Here is an 18,751-nt window from a genome sequence, read left to right on the forward strand (position 1 = left end):
GTTGGAATATGGTGATCCTGTGTTCGACTGGGTGGGTGTTTGGAAGATATGAGAATATGATTGAAGAAGGTGAGCAACGTTTATGTCAGGATGTGAGGGTAGGGTATGGGTTGTGATGTAGGGGGTGGGGTAGCGAAAGTAAAGTGCATGGAGGGAAGCCACGTTATCTTTATGTATAAGTGTTTTTAAGGAGGCAGGTGAAACAGGATTGAGGGTAATGGCTTGGTGGCCCACATTGAATGTTAATTGTGGATAGAGAAATCCGCAAGTAATGGGCCTAGGGTGCGTAACCAGGCTAACCCTAAAATTACGTCAGCGCCTTCAACTGGAAGGATAAACATGGGAACGGTGAACGACACATTTTGAAGTGTCAATTTAGCCTCCGGCCATGGCTGGAGTTTGAATCGATAAATACATCATTATCAACCATTCATCTGCAATGCCTGAAACACTCTTTGTATTAACAAATTAAACATCATTTAGCCTTCAAAATTTAAAATCATGGGTGTGTACAGATCCCTCTGGCAAGAATTTCAAGGCCTCCATTATCGACTCGCACAATATAATGTTAAAACTCTTGTCAAATGCTATAAGAAGCATTGAACTTATCAAAGGCGACGATGTAGGCGGAAGCGTTAAGCAGATTGATTTTGTTGGAGGTAAGGAAATAGTTATTTCCTATAAGGGTGGTGACTAGTCACTAGCGGTAAGATAAAATAACATAGATTCGGGCTAAAAGGTGAAGCATATCAAAATGAGTTCAAGACTTCAAGTTGTAGCAAGTTCAAAACTGATTTAAAGATTTTAGTCAGTAGATTTTAACACTAGAGAAAACATTATAATCGAGTAGATTAAGGGGGAAGATAAACTAATGTTTGTTGTGCTAAGCTCTCTTTTAGAAGAAAGTTTTTGTTTTGTTTTTCTTTTTTCATGTTCTCTTAGGTGATCACTTTCTAATAGGTGCAATCCTACTTATTATGTTATGAATTCTTGAAAATGCTTGTTAGTAGAAGTTAATGCATGCTGATTTGAACTAGATGAAAGAAATGTTGTAATATGATCAACGAATTCAGACAAAACTTATTTCATCGTAAACTAATCAAATGTTGTGGTTGTGGTTTTACAAACAAGTGATATGATTCGAGTTGATCTCGAGCTCAACTGCTTGAGATAAAGTTGCATAATTAAATAAAAAATATCACTTTAGGTTTAAGTTTGATTCAAGCCATTAAACTCAACCGATCATAGTTTTTATTGAATAATCTCAATTAAAATTACCTCAGTCAAATTAGACATTACATCTATTAATGATGGACGACATAATTTTTTGGAATGGAATTATTTTTGAATGATCTCTCCATTATTAACAATAATTCATATATATAATTATAAAGCAATCTCCTATTTTGGAGATAATATTCTAGCTATTTAATGCTAATAAAATAGCAAAAATATTTACTAAAGATAATACTCTATTACTTAGGGGTTGTTTGTTTGTGACTAAATCGTTCTATTCAGATGTCAATAACTGAATCGCTCAAATACAAACATGTTTGGTTTGTTAAAATAAAGCCCTTAATGATTAGTATATTAGAAAAAAGGGAGTCCAAAATTACCATCTAATGAAATTGAGTTTATACTATGATAATTAAAGAACACCCACAAGGAGAAAGTGACAACACTTACAAAATGTGAAAGTGAGGTAATCACAACTCTACAACTAGAAAGTGACAACACCTATAAAATGTGATATGAGGTGTGGGGTGATAGACGTTTAAATTGTGTGGTTTCTACATGGTCAAAATTTTGTGGCTACAGAAAACTATATATGTAAGGGCATATACATTGGAGGGCTATAAAATATGTAGATTTTCGATACGTGGCGCTACATCAACAGAGAGACGGCTTTATTTTAGGGGTGTTATGCTGTTATAGCCCAAAACTTGTCCCAAAGGCTTGCCATTGGTCTACTTAATAAAATAATATTTTTCTTTTTAACTCAACTGGCGACAAAAGTAGGTCAACCCCCCCCCCCCCCTCCCAAAATATAGCTCAAGGGGGTAGTGTTGTCGCCCAAAAACCACCAAATTATCGCCCCACTACGCATACTCTAATATAAATTGTAACATATATTATCATTGTAGGTAATGCCTAAAAACTCGGAATGGCCATTGAAGCAGTCTTAGCCAACCAATACTCTGGTCGGATTAGCCGGATTGGACTAAAAATTCAAACAACTTTATAACAACTCAGAATTTTAAGAAAATATACACGTTATCCCTTATATATTTGACAGTTAAGATAAAACGTCTATAACAGTTAAGACATTTCCATCCTTTACTTACGAGCCTGACCCTAAACTTAAACCGTAAACCACTTGAAGCCAAAGGTCATCATTTATCAATTTCCGCACCAAATTATCTCCCAGGACCACCTAGAGAATCCGGATATGCCCACGAATCTTCCGGTAGAATCAAGAACAATCCCAAAACAAAATTCTAAACCCATCATCATTACCACGTCACCATTTCCTTCATCCAAATGGCCCCACTGCCACCTATACAAACCCGCCCGTCAATCAGAAAATCCAATATCCACATGGGCTACATATGGGCCCACCCAACGAAACAATAAGATACCAAAACGCAACAAATCATCATTCATCACCACCATCGTCTAACCTTCAGCCGTTAATTTCTCACCCACACGTTTTCACACCTAAAAACACACACACACACACACACAGTTATTAATTTTAATTATTAATAATAAGATGATTAATTTCCGGCCGTCGGATACGTCCGCCGTGACGGCTGAGAAGGCGTTCTCGTTTATATCGAAAGGATGGAGAGAAGTGAAGGACTCAACGGAAGCAGATCTCCAATTGATGAAAGACAGAGCGAAATCGTTCAAAAACCTAGCGTCATCATTCGACCGTGAGTTCGAAAACTTCCTGACGTCAGCTTCCAGATCCACGTTCCCCGTTCCCGCCATCTCAAACTCGTCGTCACTGACTCCGGCGGAGATTGATTTCGTGAAGAAGAAGCTGCAGCCGAAGCTGACGGAGTTCCGGCGAGCTTACTCCTCACCGGATTTTAGTAAACGAGTGTTGGAGAAGTGGAGCCCTAGGGCTAAAATTGGGATTGATCTGTCGGCGATTCGGAACGCTATTGTGTCGGAGGTGGAGGAGGTTGATGGGAGAGATAGGTATAGGAGGACTAGGGTTAGGGATTTTAGTGGTGTTGGTGATGGTGATGAGGGACAGGTTGTGAGGAATTGGGAGCCGATTAGGGCGCTGAAGACGCGGTTGAGGGAGCTCGAGCAGAAGAGTTCGTCTTCGGAGATTATTGAGGGGCTGAAGAATAGTGAGCTAGTGGAGAAAGTTAAATCTAGTCTGGTAATTGCTACTAATTTAATTTTGCCGAATTGGTTATTACTAGTTTAGTGATTTGTGATGCTATTATACGTTTGAGAACTCTTTTAGTCTACTAGTTATACATAGTTTATTGGCACATATACGGTTTGCGTGTCCAGAACAACACGTTTTTGGAACATGTACATAGTTTATTGGCAACGGGAAACTATATTTTCGTATACTTATATACTGTTTTTGTTTATTTTGCAGAAAGCAATTTGTAAAGAACCAGAGTACTTAAAGGTATATATCTCGATTTAGCAATCTGTTATCTATTCACTAGTTGAATAACATTTCTAATGTTCATATTAAAAGTGGGACAAAATCACAAAATTGGTTGGTTGACTTGATGTACTAATATTAAAGAACTACTATATTATAACAGAATTGACCAATTCTTTATAGCAGGATGTTTGAGGTTGTATGCTTTTGATACACTTTATGCAACTTTCAAATTGAATATCCTTTTGACCTTTTTAATCATGTCTATGCTGTGACTTGTGTGATTCTTAATAAATGAAATACAATCTGAATCTACCTTTTGCGTAGAATGGGTTAAAGCTGTATTAGAACAGAAGTTTTTTATGCTAAATTTTTTTTAGTTTTGCATCAATATTGCAGGAAGTTCCGCCTTTAGATTTTCAAGAGCTTTTGGCGTGCCTGGTTAGGCAATCTGGCCCATTTTTAGATCATATTGGTGTTAAGAAAGGTAACAGAAATCTTTATATTCTTTCTTAGTCCAAAATTATGTGATACTAAATATTGTGTTAAATACATATGTGACAGGTATATCTGACAAGATAGTCAAAAGCTTATGCAGCAAAAAGAAAAACCAACTGTTATTAAGGTCCTTTCCTTCTGGAGAATCATCCATTATTGAAAGTGAAAACATAACCGATGAGCTAGATATACGAATAGCGAGTGTGCTTCAAAGTACAGGTCATCATTATGAAGGTGGATTATGGGATGATTTCACTAAACGGGACTCTGATGAAAGAAGACATGTAGCCATTGTTACAACCGCCAGTCTTCCTTGGATGACAGGGACCGCTGTCAATCCATTGTTTCGGGCTGCTTATTTGGCAAAATCTCAAAAACAGAGTGTCACACTATTGGTTCCTTGGCTTACTAGAACCGATCAAGAATTAGTTTATCCAAATAATATTACTTTCAGCTCACCAGAAGAACAAGAAGTTTATATACGTGATTGGCTTAAAGAAAGAGTTGGTTTCAATGCTGATTTTAAAATATCATTTTACCCTGGAAAGGTACCACTGTGTTTATTTTTTAGGTAATCATTTAAATGGGATTGAATTTATCTTTAATGGGTCAAAATATGCAGTTTCAAAAAGAGAGACGTAGTATAATACCTGCTGGAGATACGTCTCAGTTTATTTCATCAAAGGATGCAGATATTGCAATTCTTGAAGAACCAGAACATTTAAACTGGTACCATCATGGTAAAAGGTGGACTGATAAATTTAATCATGTTGTTGGTGTTGTTCACACAAATTATTTGGAGTATATTAAAAGGGAGAAAAATGGAGCTCTGCAAGCTTTCTTTGTTAAACACATCAACAATTGGGTCACACGAGCCTATTGTGATAAGGTACACAACTCTTACATTTCATTTTTTGGTCATGGTCGTTTTAACTTTTAATGTGCAACCGGAGCTTGTTTGGCAATGTTAAGTTTGTTTTTACAAGCAAAAGCGGGCCTTGAGTTGACCATGGAACAAAAACCCTGTCCAAAAAAGTATTTTTTAAAATAACTAATCAAGGCGTCAAACACAAACTGGTTGGGCCTAGCCTGCTGTGTAATGGGTTGAAATAGGTAAATTTCCTGTACAAGCCCAAATGGGCTGTGCTGGGTTGACCGAAAGCACTTTTTTCATGCTTGTTAACAAACTGAATGAACATGAACAAAGCTTGTTTGTGTTTGTTCGTTTAACTTTAATGGAACAAAAGACTGAACACATAAAATTAAACGACCGAGGTTTTCTTGTTTGTGTTATTTCGCTAAGAAAATGAACATGTTTGTGCTCGTTTATGTTCGTTTGCTAACAATAATAAACGAACGGTTCATTTAAGTAAACGAATGAATGTTAGTGAACATAGATGAAGCCTGAAGGAACATAACTGAGCTAAAACCAATTACAAGTAAACGTGAAGAACAATTTGTTAAGCCTTAAAAGTTATTGAAACCAGACTAAAATGTAATGTGCCTAACAAATTTAAATGATTATATTAACAAACATAAACAAACGAGCATAATTGAACGAACGAGGGGTGTGTTTGTTCGACTTTTCAACTAAAGAAACAAAAATGTTTGGTATAAGCGAACGGTTCATTGAACGTTCGGTTCGTCTACAGGCACACTTTTTGTCTTATTATTTACTTATGTAAATCTGTAGTGTCTCAAAGATTATAAAAGTTAATATAATTTCAGTTGTAAACTGGACGTTGTATAAAATGATTTAGGGGGTTTTATGCATTATCGATATATTTTGTAGGACTATCTACCCGTTAGTCTAATCCAAACCATTTGAAATGTTTTTTTTATCTAACTTCTTTCATTATATCATTTTGACTCGTTAGAGATAAATACAACCTTGTCCCACATCAACACATTCGTTGGTGGATTGGTCAAAATTGCCACCTTTACTTTACACAAGCATGTTGTTCAAGAAATTAGTTTTGCTGTTCTTGAAATTATATCGGTAATTTACCCAGTTCTTTAATGTTATCATTTCAGGTTCTTCGTCTTTCTGCTGCAACACAAGATTTACCCAAATCCGTGATATGCAATGTTCATGGTGTGAACCCTAAGTTTTTGGAAATTGGGGAAAAAATGGCTGCAGATAAGGAGGAACAAAAGTTTTCAAAAGGGGCATATTTCTTGGGTAAAATGGTTTGGGCCAAAGGGTATTGGGAGCTAATAGATTTGCTGGCCAAACAAAAGCAGGATCTTAATGGATTTAAACTTGATGTTTATGGCAATGGAGAAGATGCGCATGAAGTACAAAGTGCAGCAAAAAGTTTGGACTTAAATGTTAATTTTATGAAGGGCAGAGACCATGCTGATGATTCGCTTCACGGGTAAGATTTCTGCACCTTATTTTCTACTGTTGGTGCTGACTGCAGGGTGGTTTGGGTAAATGAACCAAATGAGTTTCGGTTAAAAGTTAAAAACAGATTGTTTTGACTTTTGAGTCAAGGGGTTAAAAGAGTTTCGGTTATAAGTTAAAACAGATTATATTGAGTCAAGGTGTCAAAACGTGTTGAGCTTGCCCCAAGAAAAAAATGTTTCTTTATTTTTATCTTGAATTCTGTTGATAGTTATTTTATGGATTAAATGTGATTAAAAACTATATTATCTATATGCTAATCTAGGATTTTGAATGAAAAGATTTTAGAGGTTGTAAACAATTAATACACTGAGTAATATTCGACTTGTTTCACTTTTAATTAGGCTTGCAAACGAGCCTAATGAACACGAACAGAGCATGTACGTGTTTCTGTTTTACTCCAACCGTGCAAGCAATCAAACACGAACAATTAAACGGACAATGGTTTTCTTATTCGTGTTCGTTCATTCAATTTTAACTGAAAAAATGATCAAACACAGAATTAAATGAGTGGGGGTTTTCTTGTTCGTGTTTGTCCATTAATAGTACAAATGAATGATTAACGAACGAACATAATTGAACACAGATGAACAAACATTACTGAAGAAACAAATTTATTTGTTCATTGAAAGTTCGATTCGTTTACAAGCCTACTTTTAACCAAGCTTTGTAAAGTTTACCTGTCATAATATATGCCAAAACGGGTCTGACTGACCAACCAACTATTTTTGTACCATTGTTCTTGAGTTCTATCGATAATTAATATATTAATGTAATTAAAAATCTTTATTATATATAGATATTAATCTAATTTTCTTTAATGAAAAGATGTAAGAAGTAAGCATTCGAATATAATATCTGACTTTCTTTGATGAAAAGTTGTAAGAAGCAAGCTTCGAATATTATTGGGGACCTGTTTAACCTATTTCAGTGTTAACTAAATCATTAAAATTTACCTGTTACAAACTAAATATAACTCAATTTAACAATTTGATAATTAAACAGGCCAAATTTGCAAGTTAGTCGCGATTCATACATTATTATAAAACATTTGCTAAATACTTGATTGGTTGCAGATACAAAGTGTTCGTAAACCCGAGTGTAAGTGATGTGCTCTGCACCGCCACAGCCGAAGCCTTAGCAATGGGGAAATTTGTAGTGTGTGCAGACCACCCGTCAAACGACTTCTTCAGATCATTTCCCAATTGGTTGACTTACAAGACACCTGAAGAATTTGTAAACAAAATAAATGAAGCAATGTCGCGTGACCCTCAACCTCTCACACCTGAAGAAAGATATAATCTCTCATGGGAAGCAGCTACCCAAAGGTTCATGCAGTATTCTGAACTTGACAAGATACTAAACAGCACCACCGGTTTGGAATCGGATAAAGTCAATGGGATTGTGAGAAAGTCAAAGTCAGTCCCAAATTTGACGTCTGTGGTCGATGGAGGGTTGGCTTTTGCACATTATTGTTTGACGGGTAATGAATTTCTGAGGCAGTGCACTGGTGCGGTACCGGGAACACGTGATTACAATAAACAACATTGTAAAGATCTTAATTTATTGCCTCCACACGTAGAAAACCCGATTTACGGGTTGTAAGATAGACTTGGAAAATTTAAACATAATAATATATAGTTTGGATGTAGAAATGGTGTTTGTAGTTTTAGGTTTATAATGTTTGATGAATGGCCAATATGCCTCTTGATGGTGAATTTATAATTATTGCTCCCTGATGAATGAATGAATGAGTGAACTTATAAATTAGAATTGCCGACAAAACCCTTACGCGACATGAAAAAAACAGGTTTTGTGTGACTAACATGGCCTGTTTACCAGGTTCAGGTCAACAAACGGGTAAAGATTTGACTTTACAAAAGTGTATGGTTTTTTTAAAAATAATTTATTAAAAAAAAGTTTGGATTAGTTTTTATGATTGTAAAAATAATTAAGCAGGTAACATGATCAAAAATAACAATCTAATATATTTACTAGTTTTATAGATAATGGAATGACGGTATATTTGTAATTTGGTATTCCAAAAGTAAAAAAACAAAACAAAAAGCTTGGATTTCTTTTTCTGAAAATCATCTTTTTAACATACAATAATAAAACCTAGAAGTGATTAAAAAAAAAGTTAATACCAAATCACATATAATAGATCACATAAAAAAACATTTAAAAAAACACAAAAAAAGGATAAAAGAAGAAGAAATGGGAAATAGTATAGAAGAAAAGGGAAAATAAAAATGAAATAATAGGCCAGATCGTCCAACTTAACATCCCGTGAACGCCCAAATAATCACTCCCCGAAACCCTAGTCACGCTTATTTTGACAATTAAGCGCGTCGCGACGCATACTTTCCGGTAACAATTTTGGGGAAAGAATACCACACGCCTGTATTCATCCCAGCCAGCACTCACTCTCAAAGAGAATGGATTCGAATCAGGATACGAATTCGGATATGCATCCTGATACAAACCCGGACTCGAAGGTGGATAAGAAGGGCAAGCCAGTTAAGGAGGTACGCTTCGTTTTTGTGCACGGGTACGGCTACCGAACGGTAACAAGTTTTGAGTTTTTGGTACAACATGACACAGCTACCGTTTTGAGTTTTCGGTAGAACATGACACGCTACCCCAATATTTCAGTACCCGTATCAAAATTGAGAAATTGGGCACGTGCTTATTTAGACAGGATATGACTTGCTTAGCAAAAAAAAGTGCACGATGCAATTTTGTACTTTTTTTTTAAAATAATTAAAATTAAGAGGCTTTCTACATAAAATTAGATAAAATGTATAAGCTTAAATCATCAAAGCCAAGTCAAGTGTTACACGATTTGTTTTCATGTTTAATGCTTGTGTTTATCGAGTCGTCTCTAATATGTTAAGACCCTTGCCTGCCTGTAAGCTCATCCCTACCCTAAACCCTCCTAAATTTTATGATGAATAAATAATAATAAAATAATGGAGTTTAGTAATGTAATATCACTAATATATATACTCTTTGATGATGTAGTTAACGCTTCATACAAGGGTTGACTGGAATAACTTGGAAAACATGATTGCAATACTTCACAGTGATCAAGATTTGATCGACCTTTGGAACTTACAATGTTTTAGCAAGTGGATTGATGTTCAAACCACGAAAACCGATACACCGCTCATGCACGCTTTTTTTAAACTGGAATCACGTATGAGTTACGATATCGAATTCGACGGTTTATACTACGATGTTGGTGGGCCTTGTCCGCTTCGTTTCGGTCCTAGAGAATTCTCATGCATCACAGGTTTAACATTTGGTGACAATTGTGATATTACCGACGATGGTGCTGGTGACCGGTTTTCGAAAAGAATCAAGTTTAACGGTACAATGACAAGAGAAAAGTTGAAGCGGTTTTTAGACGTAAATTACCATAAGTTAAAGAAGGAAGACGTTGTGCGTTTATGTAATCTATTAGTCCTGTATTCGGTATTTTTGGGATGCGAGTCAACGAAAGTCGTTGAGCCTGTACATCTCAATTTAGTAGAGAATTTAGAAATGTGGAACGCGTATCATTGGGGTGTGCCGATATGGGACAGACTATCAAAGAGTATACACATGTGCTATTTTCGAAGAGACAAAGACAAGTTAAAAAAGCCATCTACTTCATATTCCACGACCGGCTTTGTTTGGGCTTTTAAGGTTAGTTTTTGATTGTTCATTAAACTTAAGTGTTAACGTTATTTATTGTTTTATTGTTTGTTATACCTCAATCATTATGATATTAACATTCTTTTAATGTTAGTTTGTTAGTTACCTATTGTTCGTTAAGTAAAAGTTATTGTTTATAATTGTAGATATGGATCTTTGAGTCTCTACCGTACTTGTTATCAAGGCGGCATTGCCAGTATTCTAATACTATTCCACGGTGTTTCGGGTGGACACAAACAAGTGGGCTACAATGGGGCACGGTTGCAGCTGTTATGGAAGAGTCTTCGCAGGTATACAATATAATTTTTTTTTAAATTAGGGTCATCTATTATTCTTTATGGTATCCGAGTGACATTTTATTTTTTTTTCTATTTTACTTACATCACAGCCTCCGTTTCTGCCAAGATTGATGTCGTTTACAGAAGAAGAGAAAAACACTCCATGGTTTCGCGACACGTTAAAGTATTTAGATGAAAAATGGTCAGAGAGAAAATTCCTGTTGTTAAAGATGAAACGAGAGCAAACATTAACCGTACCCAATACTCAAAGCACTTATGAACATATTCAAACCCAATCTGTGATTCAAGTAAACCCTTTCGACCTTCCATCGAACCTAGTTAACCAGACCTGTTTCGAAGGTAATCAATCCACATTTCAAATGAACCAAATCAATCAAACTGGCCGTCATGATAACCAGTCAACCTTCCTACAGAACCAAGGTAGATGTGAACTTAATAATCCCGCTCTTCAAGGTAACCAGCTCGACACCAGCCAGAGAAAGCAGGACTCTGTGAACAGCTTGTTTCAGAATCCTACACTCAAGGATGTTTCTGAACAACTTGCTAGAATCATTAAAAATCAGGAAGATCACAAGAGGGAAACTGAACAGTATCACAAAGAGTACGCGGTAAAACTTCAGATATTTTGACCTCATTTTTATCTATATATGCTTATTATAGGCTAATCAGCTATATGTTATTAAATTAAACCAGGCATTTATTAAAACCAGTCAGAAGCATCAAGTTGACATTATCACATCATTAATGGTAAGCTTTTAGATTAATTAGTTTGTTTAATTGATGAAGTTCATTTAATTAATTTTTTTAAATAACACAGAAATTAAGCTCGAATTTAGCCAACGATATAAGTTGTGTTCGGGAAAAGAAAACTGGAAGTATGGAGAATGTTGAGGTAACATGTTAGGTATTTTTGTCATTTGTATATTTAACTTAATTTGGTTTAATATATAAAGATAATGATTTGTATTTTCATAGGGTGATATACATATGGATGATTTGGCTTTCTGTTCTCCTCTTGTGGGTTCGGTGACTGAAGTATCGCCAAATGTAAGCATATATTCTGATGTTGTAGAATTTTTTTTGGACGGTTTTATCACAAAACCTTTTTAAATATTAATAGGCGAACCCTAAAAGTAAACGTGAGAAGAGAGTCTGAAAGCCATCGAAGTTGTTAGTTGGCCAGTACGAAGCTCTGATCAAGAAAATAAAAGGTTGTAAAGATGATGAAAAGGGGTTCTCAAAAGACATTATTCGCGGTTGGATTAAAAAAGAGCATTTGTTTGTTTACACTTCTATTCAGTCCTGTTTAGGCCTGGACGGTCATTTTTGGGAGGTACTAATTGGTGACGACAAAAACGGTTGGTTAGAGACTCAGGTAAGTGTTTTAGTTTTATTATAACTTGTTTATGATGACAAAATACTGATTATATATTTTATATTTATATATTTTATTAAATTTCGGGCAGCATATTCAGTTGTGGATCACCATAATGTTACTTGGTCGACCGACGGATGCGAATTGGACAATCTTGCCAGCAGATTGGTTATCATCCATCAAAAATCACGGTAGCTGGCAATTCGAATTTGTTGATGGTTCGACGCACCCCTATCCATCACTTCATGGCATTCAAAAGGTAAAGATATATATAACCGTTATCATTTTGAGTTTTTCTCCAATAGGAACCTTTATATATTATAACCGTCTTTCTTACTTTTTTGGTAGTTTTATATTCCCGTTAATATCCCGTATCAGCATTGGCTCGTTGCATGTGTTGATATGAGTAGTTGGACTATGACACTATACAACAGGTATATATATAATTGTTTTCATTGAGTCTATAAATATGCTATCCCATTCCGTGTTTATTAATGTTTGTGTGTTAATTTAAAACAGCTTACCATCGTTCTGCGAACTTGAAACACAAGAACTTTTGGCTTTTCTCGATTCAAATTTTCCGATTTGGGTTGCTGCTGCTAAATATGACATGGGCCCGAAGTTTAGGCAACCACCGTTCAATAGAATATACCCGGAAAATGTTCCTGTTCAATCTGGTGATCTTGGTGACTGCGGTGTTTGGACATGCATTTTTCTCGACCGTTTGACTAAGGGACAAGACATATTTGTTAACGATAAAAAGACATCTGTTGCAATGGAATTTCGTTGGGACTTCGCAAAGATATTGTATGAAAACAAAACTAGCGAGGAGATTCACCAGACAAAATAGGCAAGCGAATATTTGTTTGTGTAAGTTAGGTGAATTTGTTATGGTGCATTTAGAATTTACTAGTATTTAAAGTTTATATTGAATGCTTTTATAGTTTATTTTAAAAAACAAAACCAAAATTCTAGGGCTGATGAGTATAATTTGCAACCCGTTTTTAGAACATCTTCATGGATTCTACCAAAATGGAGGCGTCCACATAACTTCCAAGGCGTACCGTTAGTTCATGGCGGATCAATTCTGTTTTTGACGTTGTCTATCACATCCCGGTCAAAACTAAGTATAATGTTGTTGTTGACGTTCATTGTTATTTTAGGTTATGTTTGCTAAATGTTTCCAGTACATTTTTGTTGGCATGAATGAGCTATATGTTATGCTGATTAACGAAGAGGTTTTCTTTTTTTCTTTTTTTTTTTTAATGAATGAACCTAATTTGTTAAGTGGGTCCATAATCAGCCTATGGCGGAGAGCTACAGGCCCATAATCAAATTCTTACACCGGCCCACCCTCAAATCTGATTTCTTGCTATGCATATTCACGTAATGTATATGCCATTCACGTAATGTTTGTGTTTTGGATGTAGAAATGGTGTTTGTAGTTTTAGGTTTATAATGTTTGATGAATGGCCGACATGCCTTTCTTGGTGGTAGGCATTTGTATTTATTGCTCCCAGTTGAATGAATGAGTTAACTTTTAAATTAGTCATAGTACAGTTAATAGGTTAAGAGACGTAAATGAAGGTCTAAAACCATTTAAAAGATATCTCTAATAACCTAATGAATATTGAAAACCAAGTTTTTTTTTTTTTTTTGTTTTCTAAATCAAACATTATTGTAATAAACTTTATTTTGAAGACCCGCCAGGAATCAAGATTCTGAATAAATACCCTAAAAAAAAGATGAATTTACAGATTGCAGAAGTAGAGATCTTTTTGAATTGGTGGTTTATGAATGGTATGATATGCAGGCATGCAAATGAAACGAATGTTCAGTGAACCGTTCAGCGGAAAATTTGTTTTTGTTTGCTTATTTAATAAATGAACGAACTTGAACAAAAAGTTTGGTTTCTTTTAATTAAATGAGACATGAGCATATGTTTTGTTCGTTCATTTATGTTGCTGAATGTCCGTTTATTTATGCTCGTTTATATATTAATAGAAAATAATTAAATATTATCTGGACGAGTTATTTACTTAATGGTTTTATATTTGTTCGTTTGTGTTCATTTAAGTGTATTCATTTATGATTGTTTATGTCTATTTGTGTTTATTTCCTTGGAATTAGAATCTTAATTCGTGGGAATCTAAAATGGTGTGTTCGGTTGTCAAAGAATTGGAATTCAATTCCTTTAAATAAAGGGATTTTAAATCCTTCCAAAATGTGGAGGATTTCAAGTGAATTCATTGGAATCTTTTCTTAAGGGTTTTTTTTTTAACGAGAACAATGAAGGAAACATTTTAATTTTTTTTACTTTTTTTGTTTTCGGTTTATATTTTGAGTTATGAATTTTTTATTACTATTTTGAATATTTTTTTGAGGGGTTTTTAAAACCCCCCAAATTAAAAATATTAAAAAATAATAATAAAAAAATCATAACTCAAAATATAAATCGAAAACAAAAAAACTAAAAAAACTAAAATGTTTCCGGCGTTATCCTCATTAAAAAAAACCGATTCCAATTCATTTGTTAAAAGAACACATCAAGAATGGAATGTGATTTTAATTCCTTCAAATTCCAATTCCTATTGGAATGTTTAGATTCCAAATCCAATTCCTTCCAATTCCAATTCCAATTCCAATTCCATTTCATTCTGTGAAACGAACGCACCCTTATGTTCGTGAGCTATTTCCTTAGATTTTAAACAGAAAAACATAAACATGTTCATTTCTTTAAACGAATAAACATGAACACAAATATCTGTCTGATTAAATGATCGTATTCGTTTAAAATTAAATGAATAAACACGAATATATCAGTGTTCATGTTCGTTTACAACTACCTTTATATTTATATATAGTGAGTTGTGAGCGGAAATTAATTTAAAAAAATAGAGAAAGTCGAAATTGTCAAAATACACGTAAAAGGTTTGACTTTACAAAAGAGGCATGGGGTTATCCAGAAAGGCAACTTAAATCTGGTCATAAATGAATGTGGCATGATTCAAGTGTGTGGGCAAGTGGCGTTGATGGAGTGTGAGAAGATTCAAGAATAAACAATTCCTTTGTTAAAAATGTGCGATTTTGACCCTATGAACTAAACAAATATTCTTTATTCCTTTTAGACGGCGTGAATTTAACATTTAACCTTCTAATTTTATGTATATTAGAAGTGGGTTATTTATTTATTTTTTTTCTTCTTCTTGAACGACAAACTTTTAATTAACAAGACAGACTAGCAAGACGTTAGACCAGTAAAAATTCAAGGAAGTTGAATAAGAAAATTTACGTGAATCTTTTCAATTTAAAGATTTAAACGAGCATCTATTTTTTTTTTGAGAAAATGACTGTTTTAGTCACCGTGGTTTTTAGACGGAGTCATTTTGCATCCCTGATAAAAAATTTGAACCGTTTACATCCCCGTATTTTAAAATTTAAACCATATGCGTCCCTAAATGTAACATCTGTTAAGTTTAAGGTTAAAATCAGGGCCATATATGTAATTTTGCACCACACTCATATTTACCTAGGATAACTTCAATATTACAGACCAGTAAAAAACTTTTAAAACACGGGATGTAAACGGTTCAAATTTTTGGCCCTGATTTTTCGTATATGGCCCTGATTTTAACCTTAAACTTAACAAATGTTAGATTGAGGGACGCATATGGTTTAACTTTTAAAACACGGGGATGTAAACAGTTCAAATTTTTTATCAGGGACGCAAAGTGACTCCGTCTAAAAACCACAGGGACTAAAACAGTCATTTTCTCTTTTTTTATCCATAGAAATGCTAAAGATTTAACATCTTCAATCACTTTACCGATCAGAATCTTATTTCCTTAAAAAAAAAGCTTCTTTTCTCCATTTTCAAATACACAAACAAGTTGTCATAATAATCCCTTGAAGTCTTTTTTTATTGCATAAAGGTGTAGTTTTATGAATATCGAGTAAATCACAAACCGAGAAAGCGAACAGGGGGGGTGGGATGTTACACTATTAGCTAACGAACTATATCCGATGTGTAAAATCACAAGAAGTAAACAAGTGCGCAGCTGTTTCAGTAGCTTCATCACAAAAAGCAGCTAGCAGTCTCGATATATTTCTATTTTTCTTACAGTTTTATATTGTCACTTTAATACATTAATAAAAAAGAAGAATTTGTTATTGTATAAAAAGTATATTATCGTATACGAGAGTTTATTATAAGAGAAGTTCAAATAAATTTAGGAATAACTTTAATAAAACTATAGAAGTTGGAGTAAGCCGTTTAAATTAAAAAAGTATTTCACTCGTAAACCGTTATAAGAAAACCACCTTGAATTAAGTTTCAAACCTAAAACCTTAAAGATTTCAAACATTACCATCATCCCATACAAACCTTAAATTTATCTCACAATAATAATAACTCATCATAAGCATATTTAACAACAATTACTTGATTCTTAAATATAAAACTATCATCAATAAGGGCATATCTACAATTTCTTTTTTCTTTTCCCTAAAATGAGTTTTTCTTTCTTCTCAATATTTAACTTTCATTTTTCTTACTAACTAAAATCAAAAGTGACACAAGTAGACTTGTTCCAAACCCTAGAATGCACCTTCAACATCTCCCTTGCTTTGTCCTTCATCTTCCTTCCACAATCCACTTGCAACACCAACATCAGCTTCTCAACCACCCCCACCTCCACCATCTCTTGCAACACCCTTGAGTTACCCGAATACATCGCCACCGAGTACAACACCCTCACCGCCCTCTCACTCGCCACCGGAGACACCCCAAACACCATCTTCGATACCACCGCTAACCCACCGCCATGTCTCAACAACTCTGCTCGCCCGTCCGCACATTGACACGTCTGAACCAAAACCATCATAATCATCTCGGACACTCTCTTCTCCGAACAATCCAAAAGCGTGTTGATTAAAACCGCAACCACTCCAGCCTCCACCGCCTTTATTCGGTTCCGGCCCCATGGACAAACGCTTATTAGTAACTTTAGTGTTGCCTTTGTAGCCTTTTCGGATATTTGATCCATCAAGATGTTTACAAGCTCTTTGAAGAAATTAGGGTTTAATGACGTCACGTGCATGGGCTCCGCCACCTCAAACATGGACTTTAATAGCATGACCGCGTAAGCACGCGATTCATAGCTTGACGCGCGTTGCATCATGCGCGTCAGCTTCTCAACGAAATCACCCATCTTTCCAAATAATGTTTTAAGACTGGTTGGTGATAGTTTAAGGTTGTAAAGAATACATAACGCCTGTTCATTAGATGAAGTGATCATGCTAGTGTTTACGTTACTTATGATGCTTGATAAGTATTCAGCTGCTCCAACAGATTCCATCAACCGCTTGTTCTTTTCATTCTCTAGAACAATAGATTTTAATCTTTGCAAACTCTTGGTTTGATGTTGTGGAGACTTTGAATCTTTGAGGAGTTTAATGATTTCGGTTCTGGAGATTTGAGGTCGTGGTGTCGGGAACCTTTGTATTTCGGATGAGGCGTTGAGGGTGCACCAAGACTGGATTAACCGGCGAAGCGTGTGGTTAGGGATGAGCTCGATATCGTGAACGACTTGTTTGGTTACCGGACAAACGTTATTCTTTCTTGAAAACAACCAGTTTTCGATGCTTTCTCGATCGTAAGTGATTCCAGTTGAGAGAGTTACAGGATCTTTCATGATCTCGAGCGAAATCGGGCATACGAAAAACCGAGGAACTTCAACTTCATTTTGTGGATCAGCCATTGATATTGAATAATATGATTGCAAAAGTAGAGAGGTTTTTGAATTGGTGAATGCTGGTTTGTGAATTGTGATTGATATGATTTGGTCCCTAGCTTCTTATTTATATAGGAAATTAAATTTTGAAAAATAGAAAGTCAAAACACGTTAAAAATTTGACTTTGGAACAAGAGGCATTTGGTCATAAGGCGCATGTGGGATAATCCAACCGGCAACTGTGTGGCCAAGTTGTGTGGATGGAGAGTGTCAAGATAAGAATAAGCAATTTATTTGTTAAATAATGCCAGATCTTGACCCTTGTGAATTAAATATCCAACTTTCTAGGAAATGTGGTTTGAGGCATATCAAACTGGTAAAAGAATATTGATATACAAATTACTCTTTAATATTTATAAACTTTACGTGATGAATAATAATATTCAAACCTCATTTCATCCTACCCTATCACAAAACTTCCTTTATATATATTAGAACCGACACCTGATATATTAATTTTACCTATCGAAAAAGATAATTAACTAATAAAAAACTTGTTTATTTAATTTACTTTATCAAAATCTTCTGTTATTTTTGATTTTAGTATAACATTAATAAAATATTTTTTTACTATTAACTGGACGTTAGTTTTATGTTAAATATGTAGCAACTAAATAAACTTGTAGCGGATGACAAGACAATGATACACAACAAATGTAAATCAGTTCAAATTAAGAAGCTTTGTTTTTATTTTATTTGAACGATGACTTTTTTGTATTTAGCCTACCGCACTCTCTATATTTGAAGAGCCCCGATGTCCCCACTCAGGTCAGACTATGTTGTCTTAACCGGGCGCACACTGGCTTCAGAGTTTGGCTTGGGCGTCCTCTCGTGAAACCATACCGCCAACTGTCACTTAACAACCGTCGTGCCACCACAAGAGCAAAAACTCCTGGTGTAACACACGGTGTAATGAAAACCCGGGTGAGCTCAAGATTTGAACAGACAATCTTTACACAAGGCCTAACTTAAATCATTTATTGCAAATATCCACCCAAATATGATACAAGTTAGATTCAAACTTGAGTTTTTACAGAAGAACCC

General features: G+C 34.9%; 3 protein-coding genes and 1 pseudogene across 3 annotated transcripts; 3 read left to right on the forward strand and 1 right to left on the reverse strand.

The window, feature by feature from the left end:
* Positions 1 to 2,773: 2,773 nt before the first annotated feature.
* LOC143577756 (digalactosyldiacylglycerol synthase 1, chloroplastic-like) lies at positions 2,774 to 8,177 on the forward strand. The gene is made up of 7 exons (XM_077061500.1): positions 2,774 to 3,397; positions 3,626 to 3,658; positions 4,037 to 4,124; positions 4,202 to 4,683; positions 4,758 to 5,024; positions 6,170 to 6,513; positions 7,619 to 8,177. Exons 1-7 carry the CDS (start codon positions 2,774 to 2,776, stop codon positions 8,145 to 8,147), a joined length of 2,367 nt encoding a protein of 788 aa, XP_076917615.1. The 3' UTR covers positions 8,148 to 8,177.
* Positions 8,178 to 8,980: 803 nt separating this feature from the next.
* LOC143578738 (uncharacterized) lies at positions 8,981 to 11,696 on the forward strand. Its single transcript, XM_077062222.1, has 8 exons — positions 8,981 to 9,070; positions 9,567 to 10,232; positions 10,388 to 10,531; positions 10,630 to 11,148; positions 11,201 to 11,287; positions 11,358 to 11,432; positions 11,516 to 11,587; positions 11,661 to 11,696. Exons 1-8 carry the CDS (start codon positions 8,981 to 8,983, stop codon positions 11,694 to 11,696), a joined length of 1,689 nt encoding a protein of 562 aa, XP_076918337.1.
* LOC143578746 (uncharacterized) lies at positions 11,358 to 12,765 on the forward strand. The gene is made up of 5 exons (XM_077062231.1): positions 11,358 to 11,587; positions 11,661 to 11,915; positions 12,007 to 12,174; positions 12,264 to 12,349; positions 12,435 to 12,765. The coding sequence occupies exons 3-5, from the start codon at positions 12,031 to 12,033 to the stop codon at positions 12,763 to 12,765; spliced, it is 561 nt and encodes a 186-aa protein (XP_076918346.1). The 5' UTR covers positions 11,358 to 11,587; positions 11,661 to 11,915; positions 12,007 to 12,030.
* Positions 12,766 to 16,454: 3,689 nt separating this feature from the next.
* LOC143577767 (E3 ubiquitin-protein ligase PUB23 pseudogene) lies at positions 16,455 to 17,720 on the reverse strand (annotated as a pseudogene).
* Between the last annotated feature and the right edge of the window lie 1,031 nt (positions 17,721 to 18,751).

This window comes from Bidens hawaiensis, unplaced genomic scaffold, assembly GCF_021521415.1.
Source record: "Bidens hawaiensis isolate Kalapana, Puna unplaced genomic scaffold, B.hawaiensis_p1.1 tig00001461_1, whole genome shotgun sequence".
NCBI classification, from domain to species: domain Eukaryota; kingdom Viridiplantae; phylum Streptophyta; class Magnoliopsida; order Asterales; family Asteraceae; genus Bidens; species Bidens hawaiensis.

What these genes read in the sequence shown, in the direction of transcription:
- LOC143578738 (XM_077062222.1), top strand. Translation starts at nt 8,981, where the DNA reads ATGGATTCGAATCAGGATACGAATTCGGATATGCATCCTGATACAAAC. An exon ending in GCTTTGTTTGGGCTTTTAAG is followed by an intron (nt 10,233 to 10,387) that starts GTTAGTTTTTGA and finishes TTATAATTGTAG; the next exon opens with ATATGGATCTTTGAGTCTCT. An exon ending in GAAGTATGGAGAATGTTGAG is followed by an intron (nt 11,433 to 11,515) that starts GTAACATGTTAG and finishes GTATTTTCATAG; the next exon opens with GGTGATATACATATGGATGA.
- LOC143577756 (XM_077061500.1), top strand. Translation starts at nt 2,774, where the DNA reads ATGATTAATTTCCGGCCGTCGGATACGTCCGCCGTGACGGCTGAGAAG. An exon ending in AGAAAGTTAAATCTAGTCTG is followed by an intron (nt 3,398 to 3,625) that starts GTAATTGCTACT and finishes TTTATTTTGCAG; the next exon opens with AAAGCAATTTGTAAAGAACC. An exon ending in CACGAGCCTATTGTGATAAG is followed by an intron (nt 5,025 to 6,169) that starts GTACACAACTCT and finishes TTATCATTTCAG; the next exon opens with GTTCTTCGTCTTTCTGCTGC.
- LOC143578746 (XM_077062231.1), top strand. Translation starts at nt 12,031, where the DNA reads ATGTTACTTGGTCGACCGACGGATGCGAATTGGACAATCTTGCCAGCA. An exon ending in CACTTCATGGCATTCAAAAG is followed by an intron (nt 12,175 to 12,263) that starts GTAAAGATATAT and finishes CTTTTTTGGTAG; the next exon opens with TTTTATATTCCCGTTAATAT. An exon ending in ACTATGACACTATACAACAG is followed by an intron (nt 12,350 to 12,434) that starts GTATATATATAA and finishes AATTTAAAACAG; the next exon opens with CTTACCATCGTTCTGCGAAC.